General features: G+C 41.2%; 1 protein-coding gene across 6 annotated transcripts; it reads left to right on the plus strand.

Annotated features, from left to right (window-relative positions):
* Positions 1–60: 60 nt before the first annotated feature.
* On the plus strand, positions 61–19,871 carry LOC135489024 (collagen alpha-4(VI) chain-like). 6 transcript variants are annotated; one of them, XM_064774088.1, is made up of 15 exons: positions 61–449; positions 8,184–8,237; positions 9,231–9,293; positions 9,936–9,965; positions 11,719–11,734; positions 12,440–13,168; positions 13,524–14,120; positions 14,424–14,739; positions 15,158–15,435; positions 15,697–15,887; positions 16,126–16,254; positions 16,698–16,882; positions 17,112–17,230; positions 17,316–17,365; positions 18,236–19,871. In XM_064774088.1, exons 1-14 carry the CDS (start codon positions 390–392, stop codon positions 17,339–17,341), a joined length of 2,793 nt encoding a protein of 930 aa, XP_064630158.1. In that variant the 5' UTR covers positions 61–389; the 3' UTR covers positions 17,342–17,365; positions 18,236–19,871. The 6 variants fall into 6 exon arrangements, with proteins under 6 accessions (XP_064630158.1, XP_064630157.1, XP_064630159.1 ...); XM_064774087.1 differs by lacking the exon at positions 17,316–17,365; XM_064774089.1 differs by lacking the exons at positions 9,936–9,965; positions 17,316–17,365.
* The last annotated feature ends 79 nt before the right edge of the window (positions 19,872–19,950 follow it).

Here is a 19,950-nt window from a genome sequence, read left to right on the forward strand (position 1 = left end):
GCATGGAGTTTGGGTTGGAGAAATCGGTGGCGGTAGCGCATATATAGGTCTGGCGTTTGGCTATTGAGCCAACACACTTGCACAAAGTGACGACCTGTTTACATATAAATATACCCAACAGAGAATACTTGTATTTTCTTGTGCAAAACGTTCCTGCTGGATAAAGATCGCATAAACGTAGACCAACTGACTCAAACTATTGATCGCAAACTTCGTTTTGCTGGTGAAACTAATAATTGATGAGCTTAGCTTGACGTATTTGTAATTGGATTATAACTACAGTACTCTTCATTTCGGAGGAAAGTGAAGGTTGCGAGGAGCAGGCGGCGAAAAATCTCGTTCACTCGGCAGAAGTCCGCTTGTCGGGCCCAGAGACTGTCCGCGTAAAAATGTCACAACTCGGGACAGCCTTTGTCCTTATCCTCCTAGGGACAATAGCACAAATACAGGTAAGACATAACAAGGAAATCTTTATCGAATTTTTTATGGAACCAATTTTAGATATTTCAGACGATCTTTAATAATAAGAGTTGCATGATACTTTCTGTTTCTTTGCAGCAGATTCCCGCTTTCAGACCGTCAAGCGCATGACGACACAACATGTGTTTCGGTCTCTCAATTACATAACTCAAGTAATGATGATAGTTAACTCTCTTCATGTTTTAGTTAATCGGCAAAACTGCCTGTTATTGATACGAAAAGCAAATTCGAGGCAGAAAAGGCGATCGACGACGCTGTATTTGACTGTTCTCACGGACCTCTTCAAATTGTTCACCAGTTGAAGTGACGGTGGTTCAGTGTTTTCTTGGGCTTTGTGCCGCATTAAAAAAAGACTCTAGTGAGTCTATAAGTGGCCAGTGTTACCCTTAACAACACTTCTGGTGATTTTCAGTGCACTGGGCTGGTTTTCATACACCGGCCGGGGCGTTTAAATTTTCATTTGGGTCACTCGTTAAGTTTTGAACATACAGTGCACATGGCTCGAATTTTTCTCATGGCATGGCCCTATATGATATTAGTTGAATAAGGTAAAGCTCCCCGTCAAAGCAATCAGTGTGAAATGGCCTTTTTCGGATGGAGCCCAGCTGCCGCCGGTATCAGCTATCGAAATGAAAATCAAACTAGGTACTTGCAGAAGCACATGTTGAAACCATGCCACTTCGTATTATAAGAGAAGTGCACCTTACGAAAAAGTAATATGAAGAAAGGAAAAACTCTATTCTCGACCTAATTTTTTCGAAGTGTTACAGAATGAAATATCCTGTCAGGGGCGTTTGACGATGCCGCTAGTCAGGATATCCGAATGTGGGCAGGTATTCAGCATGGCCTACTCATCTTAACAGGCAATCTATAAAAAAATAATCAAACTGCCGAGTTGCACTCTCAGTTATTTTGAAAGGTGAGTACGTACTAGTTGAATGCTGCAAGGACAAGTACCCTTTCTATCCTGTGATTTGAAAATAGTGTGTTTATGACCTTTCTATTGCTGCAAGTCTATCACAGCGCGTCTGGCTGCTGTCTTCATAACGGCTCCTGTTGGAGTTAACAGTAACTTGCGCAGCGTAAATTGTCATTTCTCAAGCAAATGGCAACAGACTAAAACTAAACGCTCCAAGTTTTGATCAAAACCAGTTCAGCCTTTCGTAGTTGCAAGTGAGTTGCGATGATCTGGATAACTCGTCGATGGGTAAGGGCCGACGCGGGCGACTACAGCTAACCAAGAACGACGCCGGGTCGGAACAGCATGCAGCGTCGCAGTTTATTTTCTCGTGTTTGCTCTCTTTAAAAGTCGCTTACATCTATAGGATTAAGTCGAAAAAGTAGGCTACTGACCTATCAATCACAAACAGTTAGTGTTTTTCTTACCGACTTGTATCATATTTACATACAGGTGTTGCTTTACCTCTCCATGCCCAGCTAACTCAATCAACATGAAACCCTGACACTAGCAACAGGTTTCTGAATTACATAGTCGGGGGTATTTTATGCAAGCAGGATAGTTGCTGAATTGCAGGAAGACAGAGATATCAAGTTGCATTGCAACTCAAAACTAAGTTAACGCAAATACATACAAACATCTCTGGTTTTACTCTTTTTGATGTGTTAGAGTTGTGATTCAGAAAGGGTTACGGCTCCAGCCTGTTCCTGAGACGCAGACGATAGTCTTTCTACCAAGCTTGCTCCGTCATATAACTTGGTAAACCAAACACGCTGAAAGTTTTCGTCCCTCCGTCTGGATGGTATGTTGTCATCAAGGCGAGGCGCATGTTTCGCCAACACAAACTGATTTCGATGAAGTCAAGTAGTTGCATATATTATCTTCCTCAAAACTGTCGAGTAGTGGTGCGTCAATGCTTTTCCTATCAAGCTGAAACAACAGGCCTACTGTCATGACTGTTCGTTGAAGTTTACACATCTTCTCGGAATGTAAGTGACATAGCATAGTTCATTGTTCCGCCAACTATAAACTGCAGGTAGACTCCTGTGCAGTAGACTCCTGTGCAGTTCATTTCGTCATCCTGATCGTCCTTTCGGGCGACAGGATGGGGCCGGTCCACTGCGTCAGGAGTGTACCAACAGGTGAACTCATGTAAATTTTCAGCGGATTCTGATTGGATATTTATATTTTACACTATTTGCACCAGGAAGTGACAAACAAAAATGAAAACAATTTATTTCACGAAATACATTGTATCGATTGGATGAGATATGTTGCAAGTAGTCGACAATGACTCATCGCCTATAGGCTACATCCTCCAGTCCTTATTTAGGTAAAATTCTTCCAAGATTCATTCGAGTCGGGATGTGCGCCTATTAACCTCGTCCCTCCTACTAAATTTGTCTTAGGGACAAGAATGGAAGCCAACTTCAACATAGTCTTTCAGCCACTAACTTCCTTTTCTTCGACATAAATACATTTCGTCTTCGCTCGGTTGTTTACACAACCATCAGGCAATCCATTAAATAAGCCAATGAAAGAACGAACAGAAATAGCGGTAGCATTTTCTGCACGTAAAACAAGGACTATGAAAGGTACAATATATACTAGTAATTGGCAATTCAATATTTTTGTTCGTTTTAAAAGGTGAATTAATGGGGCTACCGCCAGGTGAATGAGGTTTTCTGAAACATCTTGAAGATATATCGGAGGTAACTCATGAACAAGTCTTGTCTGCGATCTTGCCACGCATTTATACGTCAACTGAAAAAGTGCAATCACCTAGCAGACTGTTGCACAGCACAGGTCGATTCACATTATCTAAAGATTCGGAAAGAAAAGTAAAGTCCAACAAATGGTTCAAATGGATTTTGTTGTAAAAAGTACAAAGTACTTTAAGAACTTAAGACACCTGAAAGAGTGAATTGCGTCTGTCTGGATTTTTATTTTCAGTCCCGGTACTGAATTGCGTCTGTTGAATCTTCCAGTTAAATTATTTAAATCATGGGATTAGACGTATGAAGAATCAAAAGATTAGATAATTTCTTTCATAGCGGCACTTCAGGGAAGGGAAGTCAAAGTTGGAATGTTATATTCAATGAATATCTCCCTATTTGTTCATTTGACGTTAAAGCAATTTTTTATGTCCTTTGCTAAATGAGTTACTCATAAGGCCGGTGTGACAGCGGATATAGTCCCCCTGGAGTCATAGTCCGGTAGCATTGTATTTGACCAATTAAGCAGCATGATCTATTGTACCGCTAACCCTAACCAAAACATTTAGCAATGCGGACTATTGTTACACGGACTATCAGCCCTAGGACTACTATCCCCGTCACACCGGGTCTATTTGGCAAGCCGCTCGCCGAACAGGCATCTTTTTTTGTCCTGTTTGGAGAGCCGCTTGCCAAACAGCACTAAAAAACCACCCTGTTCGGCCAGCCGGGCTGGCCAAACAGGTAAAAAATCTACCCTGTTTGGCGAGCTGGAGACTTTACTTTAATATTAATGAGTTCGGCTCTCCATTCAGGACAAGAGAAAGTCGCTGTTTGGTATTAGCCGGGCTTGCCAAATAGTCACTTCCTACTTTATAATCGGTAATATGGTTTTGGAACCGTCCTTATATATACATATATATACGCAATAAAAATATATGTAAAGAATTCGTGCAACAATATATACTTCATTTCTTCTGGATCATTGATTCTTAAGTGCTTTTTTATATTTTTTCATACATACACTTCCTCAAGTCAAACCATATTCAGAACAAAATAGCACATCATGTCAGTGCACTGCCTTTCTAACTACATGTAGTTATATCTCTACATCTGCCTCAATTGATCGCAAGTAGACCACATAATGCTCTTCAGACCAGACCCAGAAATATCGTCTATGATGTTCTTATATTAAAATAAAGAGTTCTATCTGTGCAATGTATTATCAGAGCGCGTGCTTTGTTCCCCGGACATTCTATCCTCAAATTGCTACGCCGGCATTATATCCTGGACGCTCCCCTTTCAATACAATGTACATGAAGTGTGGCTTGCGTTCATTCTACGCTACCTGGATTTCAATTGATAGTCATCTTATAAAGATCAAGACAACAATGTGTTTGACATGTGTAAAGCAAAAACGCTTCTTGCCGAGATCATTGCTTGTCATTTTGCACAATATTGCACAAGAGCCATCAAATGTGACCTATATACCGTACATGCATAAGCAATATGGTATTAAACCATATATCTTTCATTGAGTTATGGTTAATAGGTATCTCGCCTGTTCAGAATATTCGCTCACAAAACTGATAATGGGCCGCAAATAATGATATATTATCATTGGGCTATGACTTTTGTGAAATATTACTTACAAGTATGTATACCTTGAAAGTAAAAAGCACTGCTATGGTCGTTGCCCCACATTTTTCATTTTGATGGTAAAATTGTAGGCCTCTGCGCTGTTCCATATCATTTTGCTAATCTTTCTCAACGTATGACTGATACCACTGAAGTTTTAAAGGACTATTTTACATTATTCTTTTCAATTGGAAGAATCCTCTGCTGGATTCTTTTGAAGACAAACCGTCTCTTGCTTAAACCAGCAAGGCGCCGCGCGCAACCACTTTCTTCGTTTTGAAAGAAGTGGCATCAATCACATCACACATCACACACCGCCTTTCGTATATCTGTGAGAAAAACCTATAGCTGTCTGCGCAATGCGTTCGTTCCATCAAAAAAGCGTGGGGCATTGATATAAGCGTTGAAATTATCATTACCAAGTATTATGATATCAAAAAATCTTCAATACGCACGTACAGAGCTAATCATTCATCTTAGTCTATAAAGACATAATATTATTTTGTGATGAAATAGAACACGAGATGCATTTTCCTTAAAAAAGAGAACGTTCTCGAGTGTCAATTTAAGAATACTTTTTGATATGCCACTGTGGCCTCCCGTGGTGAAAAAGGTTTATATTTTAAGTGTGCAATCAAAGAAATAATACCAAAATTGTGTAAAGCTTTTTTAGATTTATATTAAAATTTGAGAGATATCTTTTACTTGGACCAGTGCCCCTCATGTTCAAAACAAGTTTAGTAACTATGACTCGCTGTTATCTTCTTCACTGAGAATTTTAAAGCAAAGCACTGACATTACGGTAAAAAGTAAGTGTCATCGCAAACTTGTCAGCAACCCAGCGATGGTCTTCGCCCACAGTTACACTTTTCATGTAAAGGGCCTGGCCGATATCTCTTCATCAAGTATCGGAATTCCAAAATAACCTGATGAATTTTGCCAATAACACCTTAAAACAAGGGAAGCTTTCATTAGTACGGGGATACGTGGACGTAAGCAAGAGCAATCGGTCTAAACAACTCTAAGAGATTGATGGCATGCTGATAACCACCGCAAGGTATTTCCAAAGAAAACGAATGGACGTCTTCAATGCAGCCCCTCTCGGTTTGATTGATGGCAGCGCTTAGAACCGCATCACTCGATATTCGCGACGGTCATGTTACAGTATCTTATTCAAAAGGGTTGACACCGCATCAACGATATATAACATTCACTCAGAAAGCGAACCACTACTTCGTGAGGAATGTTAGGTTAATCCAGCGACAGTAGGCCATAAGCCATGTGAACCCACGTGTTTTGGTGGTTTTTAAACCACAGGATGACAATTTTGATACTTATTCTATTGCTGGTAATATGTCGGAACAAATTTTTTGCAAGATGATATCAAGGTGATGATTGAGTTAAACTTATCAGGTTGTTGGTCATTACATTTTTGTTTTGGCATTTCTCGATGTTGCTTTGGTACTACGATTGGGTAACGCGATCTTTATCGGGTTAAGCAGACAACCTTGCCAGGCAATTACTGTATCATAAGGCTGGTCAATATCCCTAATCATTAAGTTATACAGCAATGCCGTTTGATCAATTATTTTATAAACATCATCTCGCAAAGCAGTTGGTCAATAGGACACCGACAACGCCACTTGATTTGATTATTGATACTGTTCTGGTCGGTGAAAAGGTAGTGGAAGAGGACGATCTACGACACGTATATAGTGAAATATCAAAACTAGTACATGGCCTCTATAGATGATAATGATAATATTGTTATTGACAACATTCTGCAGCCTGATGCGTCAATGCCTTTCGATTTTAACAAGCGGCCGCTATCTCGAATCGACTGAAAGCTTGAGACAATAAACTTCGTTGGTTGTTACTGAGAACATAATCCAAGCGAAATGCTGAAGCCTTGAAGCAGTTTACCTATTGCTCTTAATTATAGTTAAGCAATTTCTTTACCTCAGCGCAAGATTTGGTTACCACTTGTCAAACTATAGTTACATTTTCTGAGGTGGTTGGCAGAAACTGAAGAAGTCAGACTGAGGTTAACACCACTTGTAAATTTGATAGATCGATAATAAGCTTAGAGCGCTACTGTTTTGGAAAGTTGTATACATGTACTTCTCTATGGCCATGGGCTGTAGGGAAAAGCCATGGAATACGATAGATGAAAAGGCCAAATGTTTCCAACATTACGTACTAATGGCATTAATGGGGGTAAATGAATAATGACCTATGCATAACTTTAAGATAAAGACTTAATTTGATCACGGATGTCTAAACTGTATGTATAGACGTCCATGATTTGATAATTACGCTCTCAGTGGCTACATATTGTGAAAGAAAACATTTGCAATCATCCCGTATCTTAAAGTCTAGATGACTGATGTGGTATTAGTAGTCCTGTAAATAACTTATCTATCTACATTTTTAAATATACGACCTGGGATTTGCCAGACAATCTGGAATGCCGCTGGCAGCTGGTTAACCGCTCGTTTGAGGTTTCAAGACAGATGGACAGGTTCCTGTGTAAGCAATGAATACTTTCCTCTCAAATTGAGCAAGCAATATCTTTGTACAGGTGGTTCACACTTTTTGTTCAACCTTGACTCCGATCACTTGACTGAAAAAAATAATGAAATCATCATGTTTGTTCTCAAAAAGGAGCAGAGCCCCCATACAATTTCACATTTTACAGCAATTGTATACGATGAAAACAGAAAAGGACTATGGTTACTTTGAAGAACTGTAGGAGTTAGGCGCAAACGTATGAATATGTTCTGCTTTTGCTGTAGAATTTCTTCATTAGTTGACTAAATGCTACAGGACTTAAAAACTGTGGGTCGTATTCGCGACTGAGGAGGTTTGTAACATACTTTGTCTTACCGAAAGAGAGGCGATGCATCTCATATGCTGTGACGATAACACCAGGCTGGGTCTAGTTGCAGCATTCATGTGTAATAAGTGTATGCTTATAATTGTTCTTTTGTATACGTTTTGTTCTATACCTTCGTATTGTCTGTCGTGATCAATCAAGTTGTACGACTAGACAGGTGCCAAATTGTATGTTCTTTGTTCAAAGTACCTCAACTTGAAGTCAGAAGATGATAAATAATAATGAAACCAATAAACATCTGTGTGGCCTGATCAGTGCGTTGCCTTATCAAAGTGATCCTGGAACAACAAACTTCTTAAAGCGTCAATGTTTGCAGAGACTTTCGAATGCTGGGGAAGAACATTGCACAGCAGAGGAGCACAGGATGAGCTGCGGCGAAAAAATACCCAATTTATCAACCCCCAAATATAATCACTAACCAACCTAAATCGTTTTCCGGCCACCCGACTAATGACTGCTCCCCATAAACATTTTGATATTTTCCTTTCTTTAACAGTCGCAGAACTGCGGTTCGAGTCTTGGTGATCGGCTTTCAGGAAACTGTACGCCGGTAGGTCTTTCGGTTAAGCCACGCAAGAAACCCCTTTCCGCGGCATGGTTCAGAGTGTTGTTCAAAAATCTTCATACTGTCATCAAGGTTCAGTTATCCTCTACCTGTCGAAGATCACTGGAGACTTCCAATCAGGTTTCGACCAATCGGAAGACACCTACCATGCAATGTCGGCTCAGAATTCACGTGACCTTCAGGCTTCTGATTTGTCAATACCCGAGTTGATATTCATGACACCATGCACGGCAAAACCATGACAGAGGGTATTCTTAATTTCACTAACACCCACAGCATAGCATGGAACCACGTCATGTATTAAATGAATCGTTTTCAGCCATGATTGAAATTCATCAAATGCATATAAGGGACGTGAAACATCCGAGTATCATTTTCAAAGCAACTAACTTTGCCTTGCGTTAATTAACTGCCAGCTTTGATAGAGCGACTCCAACCCTTAAACGATGCAGAGGCAGAATGATAGACATGATTCATTGAACGAATTGCCGACTCGACTAAACTAGCTTCGTAACTTTTCTATCAGTTATAAACCTGCGCAAAAAAGTTCCTTGCTTTTGCGAAGTTGGTTGTATGTTTCCATCTTGAGAAAAGGCCTACTCAGCAAATGCCATCGGTTTCCTCGGCAGAATATCGTTGCAACTCAGCTTTGTCAGGACACAATATATAAAGCAGCTGAATATACACCCTTGGCTTATATTTTTGGATGATTTCTTAATGTTCTGTCATCTATAATGTCCTCAGCGGTTTTGTCATGTGTTGTGTGTACCGAGTGTGCAGGATTGTGCTTGTCATTGACGAATCGTGAAGTCAGATGCTTCTCTTATAAATGTTTCACTGTTGATTCGTCTGTCGATTTCAATGCTTTACATAATGCACGATTGTTCTGCCTTCATAACAATTACATTAATATGATAATACTGGAATTACATGTATCTACATTACATCTCATCCATACAAACATTCGCTCTCTTTTAGACCACACCGCCTTCATGCCAACTACAAAACAATCTGAACCTAGTCGTCAAGGGCTGTTCACCGGTAGGTCCAGCATGACGTGTTTGGCGTGTACAAATCCAATGCAACTTAGATTTCCTCATAGTTTTGATGCGAAATTCTGTTTGCCTGACCCCTTGTTGATCCATTACCTTTAGATTTCCTTTGAGTATTTTAGTACTGCTCTCTCATCTTATTTCATTATTAACTAGGATTCATTAAGGGCATTTTGATTGCAATACAAGTCAAAATTTAACCCGCAATTGACAATTATTTTCCTTCAGAATTGAAATTTAGCTTTTTGTGCTCGAGTAAATTTTGAATTTTGTTCTGTTCATTCATCATACATGCGGATTCTACAGCTTACATATTTAGTTTTTTCTCTGACTCTGAGGACTGATTACTGAGGAATGCGGTTCGCCGTCGCTAATGGCCCACAGCAAAAATTGTGCACCCAAACCAAAACCCATTTCTGGGATAAAGATGGTTTACTTCTAAAGCTCCGCACAGGCGGGCGATTAGTCGCTTGGACCTGCGACAGCCACGACAACAAGACGGGCCAATCGGCGGCCGCATTCCAGCTGCCATTATCATGTTCCAGGTCGCATCGAATAAATCACTCGTTTTATACAGTCCTCAAAGTTCGTTCCTGCATCCATCGCCTATATCTTCCCTATTCATCAACAGGTTGTTTACCTACTTAACCATACAAGCCCAGTAAGTTTCAGGAGGAGATTTCATTAATCCTTGTCTTTGTCTTATTTCCAAAATAACTCATTGAGGACCCAGTTGGATGAGAAACTCAGAACAGGCATGGTAGAGCTCCCACAAGCGAAGTCGAACCGAGGCCATATTAGATCTCACAGTCCAAAGATCCGAAAAAGAGCACTCCCCTTGATCTGGTTATAACGCCTAATTTGTATTTTAGCGTTGTTGACACGGACTCTTATTTGCAGCTAATTTGCATACTGACTGCTGACAGCTAAACATGCTCGCTGCAGCGTCACTGTGACTTTCTTTTCTGTGTAAGCTCCTATTACCAGATTCATCGAATATGGTCAGAATGCAAATTTGGTAGCGACCTTATGCCAGCAGGTAGATCAGGCCTGAGTTAACCAATATCAAATCGGGGTTGTCGTTTATCGTGCTGTCCCATCCTTTAATGAGTTGTTGAAAGTCTTCGCGGTCCTTAAAGGGTTAACAGAGTAGATTAGGTTGTATGTACCTGCATGTATTTTGATATATGTTTGTTTAATATTGTACCGTTATTGACATACTTTTTTATACATGTAGATGCATACACAGATTTCTGTGTAGTGGTGCATGCCATCCTTGTATCACGTGTTGTTTCACGTGCAGTAGTAGAACGCCAAGAATAGTTAATGGCATGGTAGTCATAGCAGTTTTTTGATGAGCATGATCGTCATGTTACCGATTTGGTAGTTTAGTACAGATTTCCCGATGAGCGGGCCTTATCGTCAAGATTGGCTATTCTGTTGGGAGATCATACTGATCGGATGATAAGTGAATTTTTCAGACAAAAATGATTCAGTTGCAATGTAACGCTTGCGTGATTTCCTCCTCATTTATGCCTTGGTCCTGACATATCCCATACACTGTTTGTGCCAGGATGGTGTGACTGGATAAAATGGTATTCTTGGTCACGGTATAGGGTGTCTAATAAAACATTCTTGAGGCTTGAAGAGGCGTAGGAAGTTTGTTTATCTTGATACAAGTGTATCAGAAGTCCTGCAAAAAAGCGAATTCCTTCCCATCAGGCGTGTGGCGAGGTTAATGATGTCAGATTCTTCAGCAAGTTTTTTTCTCAACAAAGTGAAATGTCACTGGATGCGTATTGGCTGAGTGTCATTTGAGTACTGTCTGCTGCTCTGCAAGCCGTGAGGTTGTAAAAGGAAAATTGCAGTTTTCTGAAAAAAATTGAAAGGTACATGTATAACCATAATACGCACGGCATATAACACGATATCATGGCACAAAAGACGGCTGTTCGTCCTGTGACATATGTATAATGACCAGCAGCTTCTAGGTCAGTGATCTCAAGGTGACCTTATACGACAATTCAATGATTTCTAGAGGGTAGAAGGACATACAAGCAACAAATCACACTTGTTTGCGCAGGTACTTTATTACCAGTCATCTGGAACGATGTTAGCACATACAATAAAAGGTATAACCTGTATTTGATTACTTCTACAAATCCACAAAATTTCAAACCAGCTTTGCCAAACTATCTACATGTGTCCTTCTCAGTAAAATTTCTGCAGGCTGCTGAAATTTCTGCTTTGATGCCCTGTCTGTCTGGTGTAAAAGGCGTGTTCATGACTGTTGCTCACAGATATCATTACTAACCTTTGGTATTTACCACAAAGCGTTATCATTCATAACCAGCATTCTTTGCCTTTTTTTATCATGACCTTATTTTCACACATTCTTTTTATTCTATTTTCAGGAGGATGCTGCTCAGGGTATGTAAACCATATTTCAAATCTCTTAACGATATCGTGCAGATACAAAAAAACTAGATGATCATACTACTGTATACCTGCAACGTTCTTGGGCGTACTTATTTAATGCTCTCATCACTTACGAACTTGTTGGATCGGAAGTTGCTTAATAAGTTGAAGTTACGACTTCCCAGACGTGTGCCAGTGAATATAATTAACTCTGACGATAACCTTGTTATCTTATTCTTATTTCAACCGATAGTTAAAGTACTTCGTATACTGTAATTTACATAACCCAGAGTTATATATCACGGCATACCTGACATTTTGTTGATGTATTGTTCATTTTGATTGTGTCAAAGTATTGTTTATTGTGGTGTCCGCCTGGGGTTCCCCATCTCTAACCAGTGTCTCCATCTCTGTTGGCTTCGTTTATGGTCTTGTCCCGGAATAAGATAAACTAAAATCTGCTGTTCCGTGACAGCTGCTGCTGGTGACCAATGACCAAGTGTTATCTATTTTTGTGCACCTCCTGCCATTACCGTGTAACAAGTGGTCATTGCTGGTTGGTCTGAGCATCCTTTTGACTACCACAGTAGCTGATTGACAAACTGAATATTGAGTTCAAGTAAAGTAGAGACGTCGGAGGAAATCTACACGCGGTAGAAGAGAATGGCCTAACTAGCACTCATATCCGAATAAATACCAAATTTCTGTGCATTTCAGGAATATGCGTCCGCCAGAAGTTGGATCTCGTCTTCATGATGGACGAATCGGCCAGCATCTACCCGCGTCAGTTTAAACAACAGAAAGACTTCGTCAAACAGATTGTCGAAGGATTCGAAATAGGGCCAGAAGACACCCAGATAGGCCTCCTGACGTTTGGATGGGGCGCCAAGGTCCGTTTCAATATGAACTCTTACAAGCGAAAATCGCATGTTCTTCAGGCGATAGATTACGTTCGACAGCGAGGCGGAGACACGGACACTGCTGAGGCCCTCCGAGTGGTCCGTGAATATTGTTTTGATGATGATCATGGAAGCAGGGCGAAATCAGGAGATGTCCGTCAGGTTGCAGTGATTATTACCGATGGAATATCCTTGGATGGTGGTAAAACAATCGAAGCTGCCAAAAAGACTAAGGAAAAAGGGATCATCATCATAACCATTGGTGTTGGACAGAAGATCAAGTTTGAGGAATTAGAAGAAGTAGCCTCTCGGAAGGACTACGTATTTGCAGTGGATGACTATGACGAGTTAGCTTCTCTTGTCAGTAGAATTGGACCAAGTGCTTGTCGACCCATACAGGACCAACCTCAGGCCCCCCGAGGCCCAACAGACCCTGATGCGCCAGGGGACCAACCACAACTCCCGGCAAGCCACGCGGACTCTCTTGGTCTACCTACCCGGCCTCTGGCTGTAGTGGCCTCTGAAGCAATGACCATAAGTACAAAGGGTAAGCGATCCCATTTGAAATACGAATATGACTAAAAATACTCTAGATCAGAATATGCTGTGAAGAATTTCGGCGTGGGAATCTCAAGAAATAATCAACGGTAAAAAACTGTCTTTTCTTAAGGGGAGATATTAAGAATACTTCAGTGTACATGTCCTACACGTGTTCCTTGATAAATAGGGGCAATATTGTCATCTGATCACAATCCGTATCCATAATAGAGGAGGCAGATTACATGTTCCGCATCAGATATTCCTGCGCAGGGAGGCCAATTCATAAGTCGTTCAACGGTGTGTTTTTAGGCTGAGAGATACCACTGAGATGGAATGAATCTAAAATATAATTTCTTTTTCAGGATGTGAGAACAAGGTCCTCGATCTTTTTTTCATCCTCGATGTATCATTGGGGTACTTTGATATCCGGCGTATGATGGGCTTCGTGGCCTCCACGGTCTACGCCATGAACGTAACCGGGTCAAAAACGAGAATCGGTCTGATCACCTACAGCAATAACGTTCACGTCTACTTTGAGTTGAACGAGAATATGGATAAGCAAGAGGTGTTACAGGCCCTACGAACTGTTCGGCGGGTCCCGAAGCGGACGCGGAATGCAGCGAACGTCCACGAAGCCTTAAAGACGGTGCGAGCGCATCTCTTTGACCAGAAGTACGGCGCGAGGAAATTTGCTGCCAAGGCTGTTGTTTTGATCAGTGATGAATCCGAACCGGACAACGGCACCTTCAACGAAGCTGCGAAGATCAGGGAGCTGGGAGCAACGATATTTGCCTTCGGAGTACGGCATTGGGTCAGAGCGAAGGATATCTTACCACTTGTTGGCTTGAAGACGCCTGAGTATATGTTCCTTGTGGACAGTTATAAGAAGCTAGCCGATAAACGGGCACAGCTGAATGACATGCTCTGCAAGGTTCAGGCAGCATTAGGAGTAGAAATGGGTAAGTGAACAGAAGTCTTTTTTGAATTTCAAGTGATGCAAGCGCTTGTTGCATCGACAGTTTGCTTTTTTTCAGGGGAGTTCACCTCATGACTTCTGTCTTTCGGGCGGCCGAAAACGACCGTCCATACCGTATTACGGTAGAGCAAGAGAGTCGGATCGATGCTTTTTACCCCAGGATATACCCAAACGTCACTGATATATTTCGATATTTGAGCACTAGACTAGACCTAGCTTTAAGATCACTATATTGTTATGACTACATGTATGCTGCAGTCAGTATATTTGAACCTTTCTCTCCTAGATTCCTGCAACAAACCAAACCCAGTAGACTTGGTATTCATCCTCGACGAGTCCTCCAGCATCCCGTACAAGTCTTTTGTAGAGGAAAAGGATTTCATGAAAAACGTCGTAAACCAGTTCAAGATCGCCCCAAAAAGGTCGAGAGTTGGCTTGATAAGCTATTCGACCAATGCTACTGTTCAGTTTTACCTAGATACGCACAAGACGAATGCTGGTGTTACGAGTGGCGTGGACGAATTGAGGAGGGACGGCGGAGATACGAGCACGTGGGAGGCACTCCGTGTGTTGCGCACTTTTGGTTTCCGTGACGGCGTCAGGTATGTAACTATTTGGACGCTTCAACCAAAAAGCAGTTCGTGCCAATATATTCTCTGAATGAAAGTCTTGAATGGAGATGAACCTTGATCGCTTTATCACATCCTGACTCTTTTAGACTTGCACCATCTCACACCTCGCTAGTGGACGTATCGTAGGCACACTGCAACTCATTGGTGGCCGAGGTCATTCCTTCTGGTCAGAGTACTGTGTAAAAGCTTATACTGTAGTTTGTGAACATTTCACAAAGGCAACATGAGGTAGTCCCGAGAGACATTTTTCTTGTGTTAGATGTATTACCGGCAGAACAGTCACGCCTATCACGGATCTTTACCTAAGTTGGTCGATGTACTGGCAAAACGGCTGGTCATTTCACGGACATTTAACTTAAATCATTGCTATCATCATTTTATATTCAAGGCACAGGAACCGACGAAGGCGGCGAAGGCGACACGGAGAGAAACCTAAAATCGGCATCGTGATCACAGACGGGAAGTCGCAGCGACCATGGGAGACCGCCCGGGAGGCGCTGAAGGTCCAGAAGACTGGCACGATCCTATTCGCAGTGGGCATAGGGAACAACATCAGTTTCGATGAGCTGCACAGCATCGCCTCCGCCGACGACTTTGTCCTGACTGTGGATAGCTTCCATGACCTCCGAGATATTGTCGACCTTGTCAGCATATTGCTTTGCAAAGGTACGTTTTCCGACTCTTCTACAATTTACAATAATTATGACTTTTGGTACACTGTAGATGACAGGTTCTTTTGAAATTATTCGTTGCATACCACAAACTCTAGTAGAAGTCTATTGAACATTGTCACGGCGTAGTCCTATTTAGTGCTAGATGGCCTGGAGTCAATCTTCTCTACAACGCAAAAGAACACTTAAAGTCATTATTTGGCGTCAACTATAAAATACATGTATTGTATCATCAAGATTTCCTATCATTTTACAGTCAGCCACCGCCAAATCAATATCCCTCTCCCTGGCCCACCCCTTGACTTGAGAAAGGAAACCTACAAGAAGGGCGTAGATGTGGTCTTCGTGATGGATACTAAGAACGCCGGACAGATGGATACGAGTAAAGTGGCAAAATTCGCCAAGAAGGTCGTGGAAAGGTTCCACATTGGAATAGATGGACTACAGGCAAGTTCGTCATCTTTTTGCTTTCAGGTTTTAGTTCTTCTTTTGAGTATGCTGAAAGGCGCGGGAGAGATTTGTATCATATATTTACACCGTGCTAGGGTGCTAATCCAAGAATTGTCTTATTCACTAGAAAGATATATAGTGATTAAAAAGTAGCGTATCCATAGCCATGGTCAAAAGTAGCTAACATTATAATCGATTTGATATTGACTGTTTGTCCTCGTTCATGTCACTGCAGGTTTCAGTCATTCCATGTGGTTGGACGGCCATCCCCAGCTTTAACCTCAACACGTACCAGACTAAGGAAGAGGTCATCAACAAGTTGGAGATGAACTTGGATCATGATCTGAAGACATTACTCGCAAAGGTACGGTTTTCTATCTTTTAGTACTTACCAAACTATCAAAATGATAACTTGACTTGTGACAGTGTAACATTAGAGTGTCACTTCGTTTATCTTCTTGTGCAGGGATGTTTTATACGCTAGTGTAACAACAGGAACAGCAGAAACTCACATTTAGCCAGAAGCACTTTGCTGCATCAGTTTTGATGGCTACACAAGCTGTTACAATCGATAGTGTCTTCATCCACTGAAACTACGCCTAACCTATGGCCGTTTCCACTGTCTCTGGGGTACAGAGTATGTAATAGTTATTATTACAATAACACGACCACCAAGCTTTGTTGATCTTCTCATGGTTGCCACCAAGACATAAACTTAAGAGCCGAGCTTGATGTCACATGTGCAGGGTGCATTCAATCGGCGGGGCAAGTCCTGTACTAATGATATAAGTCTTCTTGATTCTCCAGGTTGCCGGAAGATCGTTCAGCGCGGACCACGGCGCACGACCGCGGGGCCAAGCGAGGAGGATCGTGGTGGTGATCACGGACGAACCGGTCATTGACCTTGACAGTGTACAGAAGGAAGCTTACAATATCAAGGCGCAGTCGGCCCACGTGTACGTCATCGGCATTGGAAAAATGGTGCGGAGAAGGTAAGTTATGCCTAAATCAAACACTTTGTAACAAATGTTTGCCTACTGTTTGAAAATGGCGTGATAGACCAATTTGTGCTATATTCGTTCTTATAGTTGGCCATTTCAGTTGCCACCTTATGATGAATAGGACAAGTGAATAAGTTATCGTCCTGAACTTTGCAGAAATCTTACCAACGACAATGACAATAACGGTAGGAAGTAAGCAGTAAATCTACTTTTGTTTCAGGCAACTGGAGATGATTTCGAGCGACCCCATTGGCCATTACCTCATCATGTTACCTAACTACAAACAGCTGATCAATGATCAATCCATCTACAGGCACATTGCGCACGCAATCTACAAAGGTAGGTCTTACAAGGATCAGCGAATCGAACGAATAGACTTTCAAAAGATGATTCATCAACGTGAATCGTTTTATTCTCGTTTCAGAGTATTCCATGCGAGACAATGCGTGATCTCACGTGACGAGAAAAGGAACAGTTAGTGCTCCTAAATGTCATGCATGTCTCCATGCTATTTTTCTTACCAAACGGCCGCAGCAAAATCACTGTTGTCTTCAAAAGGTTTTATGTGCTTCCAGACAATAAACTACACGTTCCATGCTTTTTGTTTCGTCGATCCCGCTAAGCACTGCTGAGTAGAAGTTGGCAGCTTTTTCATCCCCGAGTCATCGAAATCAATCCAAACATAGTCATCTTGAACTGCATTTATTCAGAGAAAAGATTTAGAAAGCTTTTTGCATGGTGATGCTTATGTCACCAACACTTATGTCACCAGCACTTATGTCACCAATACTTATGTCACCAACACTGACCGGAGGAGGGGTGGGGATGGCGGGGGGGGGGGGGCTATGGGTTGAAGTAGCAAAACGATATGACTCGTTCTCTCCTGCTTGAAAGAGACACGAGATCTTAGTTTCGAATCATCATTTAACTAACCGAATGGTGTGCTCGTCATCATGATCCAGCATAATTATCAAATTCCTCATCATTTCCAACATATTTTCGAAAAGTTTTGGTCTACATGTGGTATTTCTTCCCCACATTAGGACTGGGCTGACGTCACTGCACCACACAATTTATTATATACACAGCATCTTGTTGGTAATGGCAAAGTTCTCAGTTCTCGTTTCAGCTACATCTGTGGGAATTTTAAAGCGCTCTTTTTGATTTAGATTAATACCTTATCATCGGGCTTATCTTTCGTGGCTGTGGCACTGTGTTTAAGTATATTTAAACATAAAGAAACTTGAATGGTTTCGGATTATGATTCTTTTTTGATGTTGTGTGATAGACATCAACTTCGGAAGTAGTTTGCCGTATTTTTGATTTACACATTCTTTAATTCAGGTCTCCATGATCAACCTGCCATTACGTTTAGGGCCTAAGAGAGACGATGATTGTGATTGGTTGTTTTTTAAATCGGTTCAAACTGAAAGGTTGATGACGATTGGATGACGATTTCTACCAGACATTCCTTACGCTGTGATATGGTGGGGCATGGATGTACCCAGTATGAAGGAAGTGGTGTAGATGACATCACAATAAAGGAACCAGTGTAAATACATGTTTATGAGTATTATTATATAAAGATATTATAAGGACGGACACAATTCGGGTCAATAGCCATCACTATTGAAGAGGAAACGTTGGTTAGTACTCAAGGATGGTGTTGTTCAAGAGTGCAGAATTGTTGATAAATGTTTAGAGTGTGTGGGATCTAGTGCAATTCATAAGCTGAAGAACTATCATCACGAGATACTAGAATATGAACTGTGAACACTAGTTATAAGTACCAAGGATACATTCGTAATGCATCCTTGTGAATTAAATACAACTGTAGCATTTGGAGGTTTTAGGATGTAGAATTATATTTAATGATGACTAATGAATGGTCCAAAAGACCAAATGACATATTCAAAGTTCTTGGGTTCAGTTCGACCTATAATTCATTTTCGCCCCGCTGTTCGAGATATACATATTCACATATGATAGCAAATATTCATCCAAAAACTTTAAAAACCTTGTGAGACTCCTCGATTCGCCCGTCTCCAGAGCTCCTCTTGTGAATATTTCATTTATATTCAACAGAAATCGTATCTGTCCATGTTGTCAATAGCTTTAATATATCTACATACTTATTTATGAAATACTTGTAACATGTTCGTGTACATAATGAAACATCGAAATACTTCTGATCTCACTCATGGCCAAAAAAATATTTGTATAGGACTGTCAATTTATAAGCTGCGATAATGCTCCTCTTCAGTTCCGGCGATAGTTTCACGAGGTTGAAAATTCTATGTACTGTGAGATTGGAGAGACCCCTTTTTGCGACTTGTGTAATAACTCAATATGAACTGCCAGGCTCCTGCGAAAGCTTGTTGAGGTTACGGCAGTCATAGTTTTCACTGATTCCCTTACTGTTCTTTACACGGCAGGATTTTGGCTGATAATGTTTTGGAGATATAGTATAATATAGAGATGTTGAAAAATCAACACTGGGGCCGCCTTTTCGTGCTTTCATCAGTTCCAAAATAATTGGGCCCCATCGAGTGGATCTTTGATCTACCTCGAAGCGCCAAATGTAGAAAGATGATACTCAAGACAGGTCGGCTGACCGCATAACGAAATATGCACGTCTTTCGAAGGATGCACGTATGTTGGTTGCATGACTTGGTTGGTTTATATCATTGTTCATAGTTTGCTTTCAGTGCAATGCAACTGACTGGTGAATAATAAAGGGACTGAACACCAAGGTTCAGACATCTCGACGTTTGGCAAATCGGTTTTGTGTTCAACAAAATGGTAAGGCAATGCTTTTTGTCAATAAGTGACCTTCGATCGGCGTACGTATTCCCTTTTACGGTCTTTCCTGACCTTGTCAACCATACAGATATAGTGCACAGTTTCATTTTCACGGTGTATTTGTTGTGTTCAGGTTATTTATATACAGTGTATATTCTAATAAATTACTCATTTACCACGCGAGGGTTTTGTTCTTTTAATTTCATAGCAGGTGACCACGACCGGGAGTACTGACAGCGACCCTGCGTTTTAAAAAA

Source organism: Lineus longissimus, chromosome 6, assembly GCF_910592395.1.
Source record: "Lineus longissimus chromosome 6, tnLinLong1.2, whole genome shotgun sequence".
Lineage (NCBI taxonomy): Eukaryota > Metazoa > Nemertea > Pilidiophora > Heteronemertea > Lineidae > Lineus > Lineus longissimus.

Excerpts from the sequence above, each read along its gene's own strand:
- LOC135489024 (XM_064774087.1), top strand. The coding sequence starts at position 390 with ATGTCACAACTCGGGACAGCCTTTGTCCTTATCCTCCTAGGGACAATA. Across the intron at positions 8,238-9,230 it reads TTTCAGGAAACTGTACGCCG|ACCACACCGCCTTCATGCCA; the intron begins GTAGGTCTTTCG and ends GCTCTCTTTTAG. Across the intron at positions 14,121-14,423 it reads AGCATTAGGAGTAGAAATGG|ATTCCTGCAACAAACCAAAC; the intron begins GTAAGTGAACAG and ends TTTCTCTCCTAG.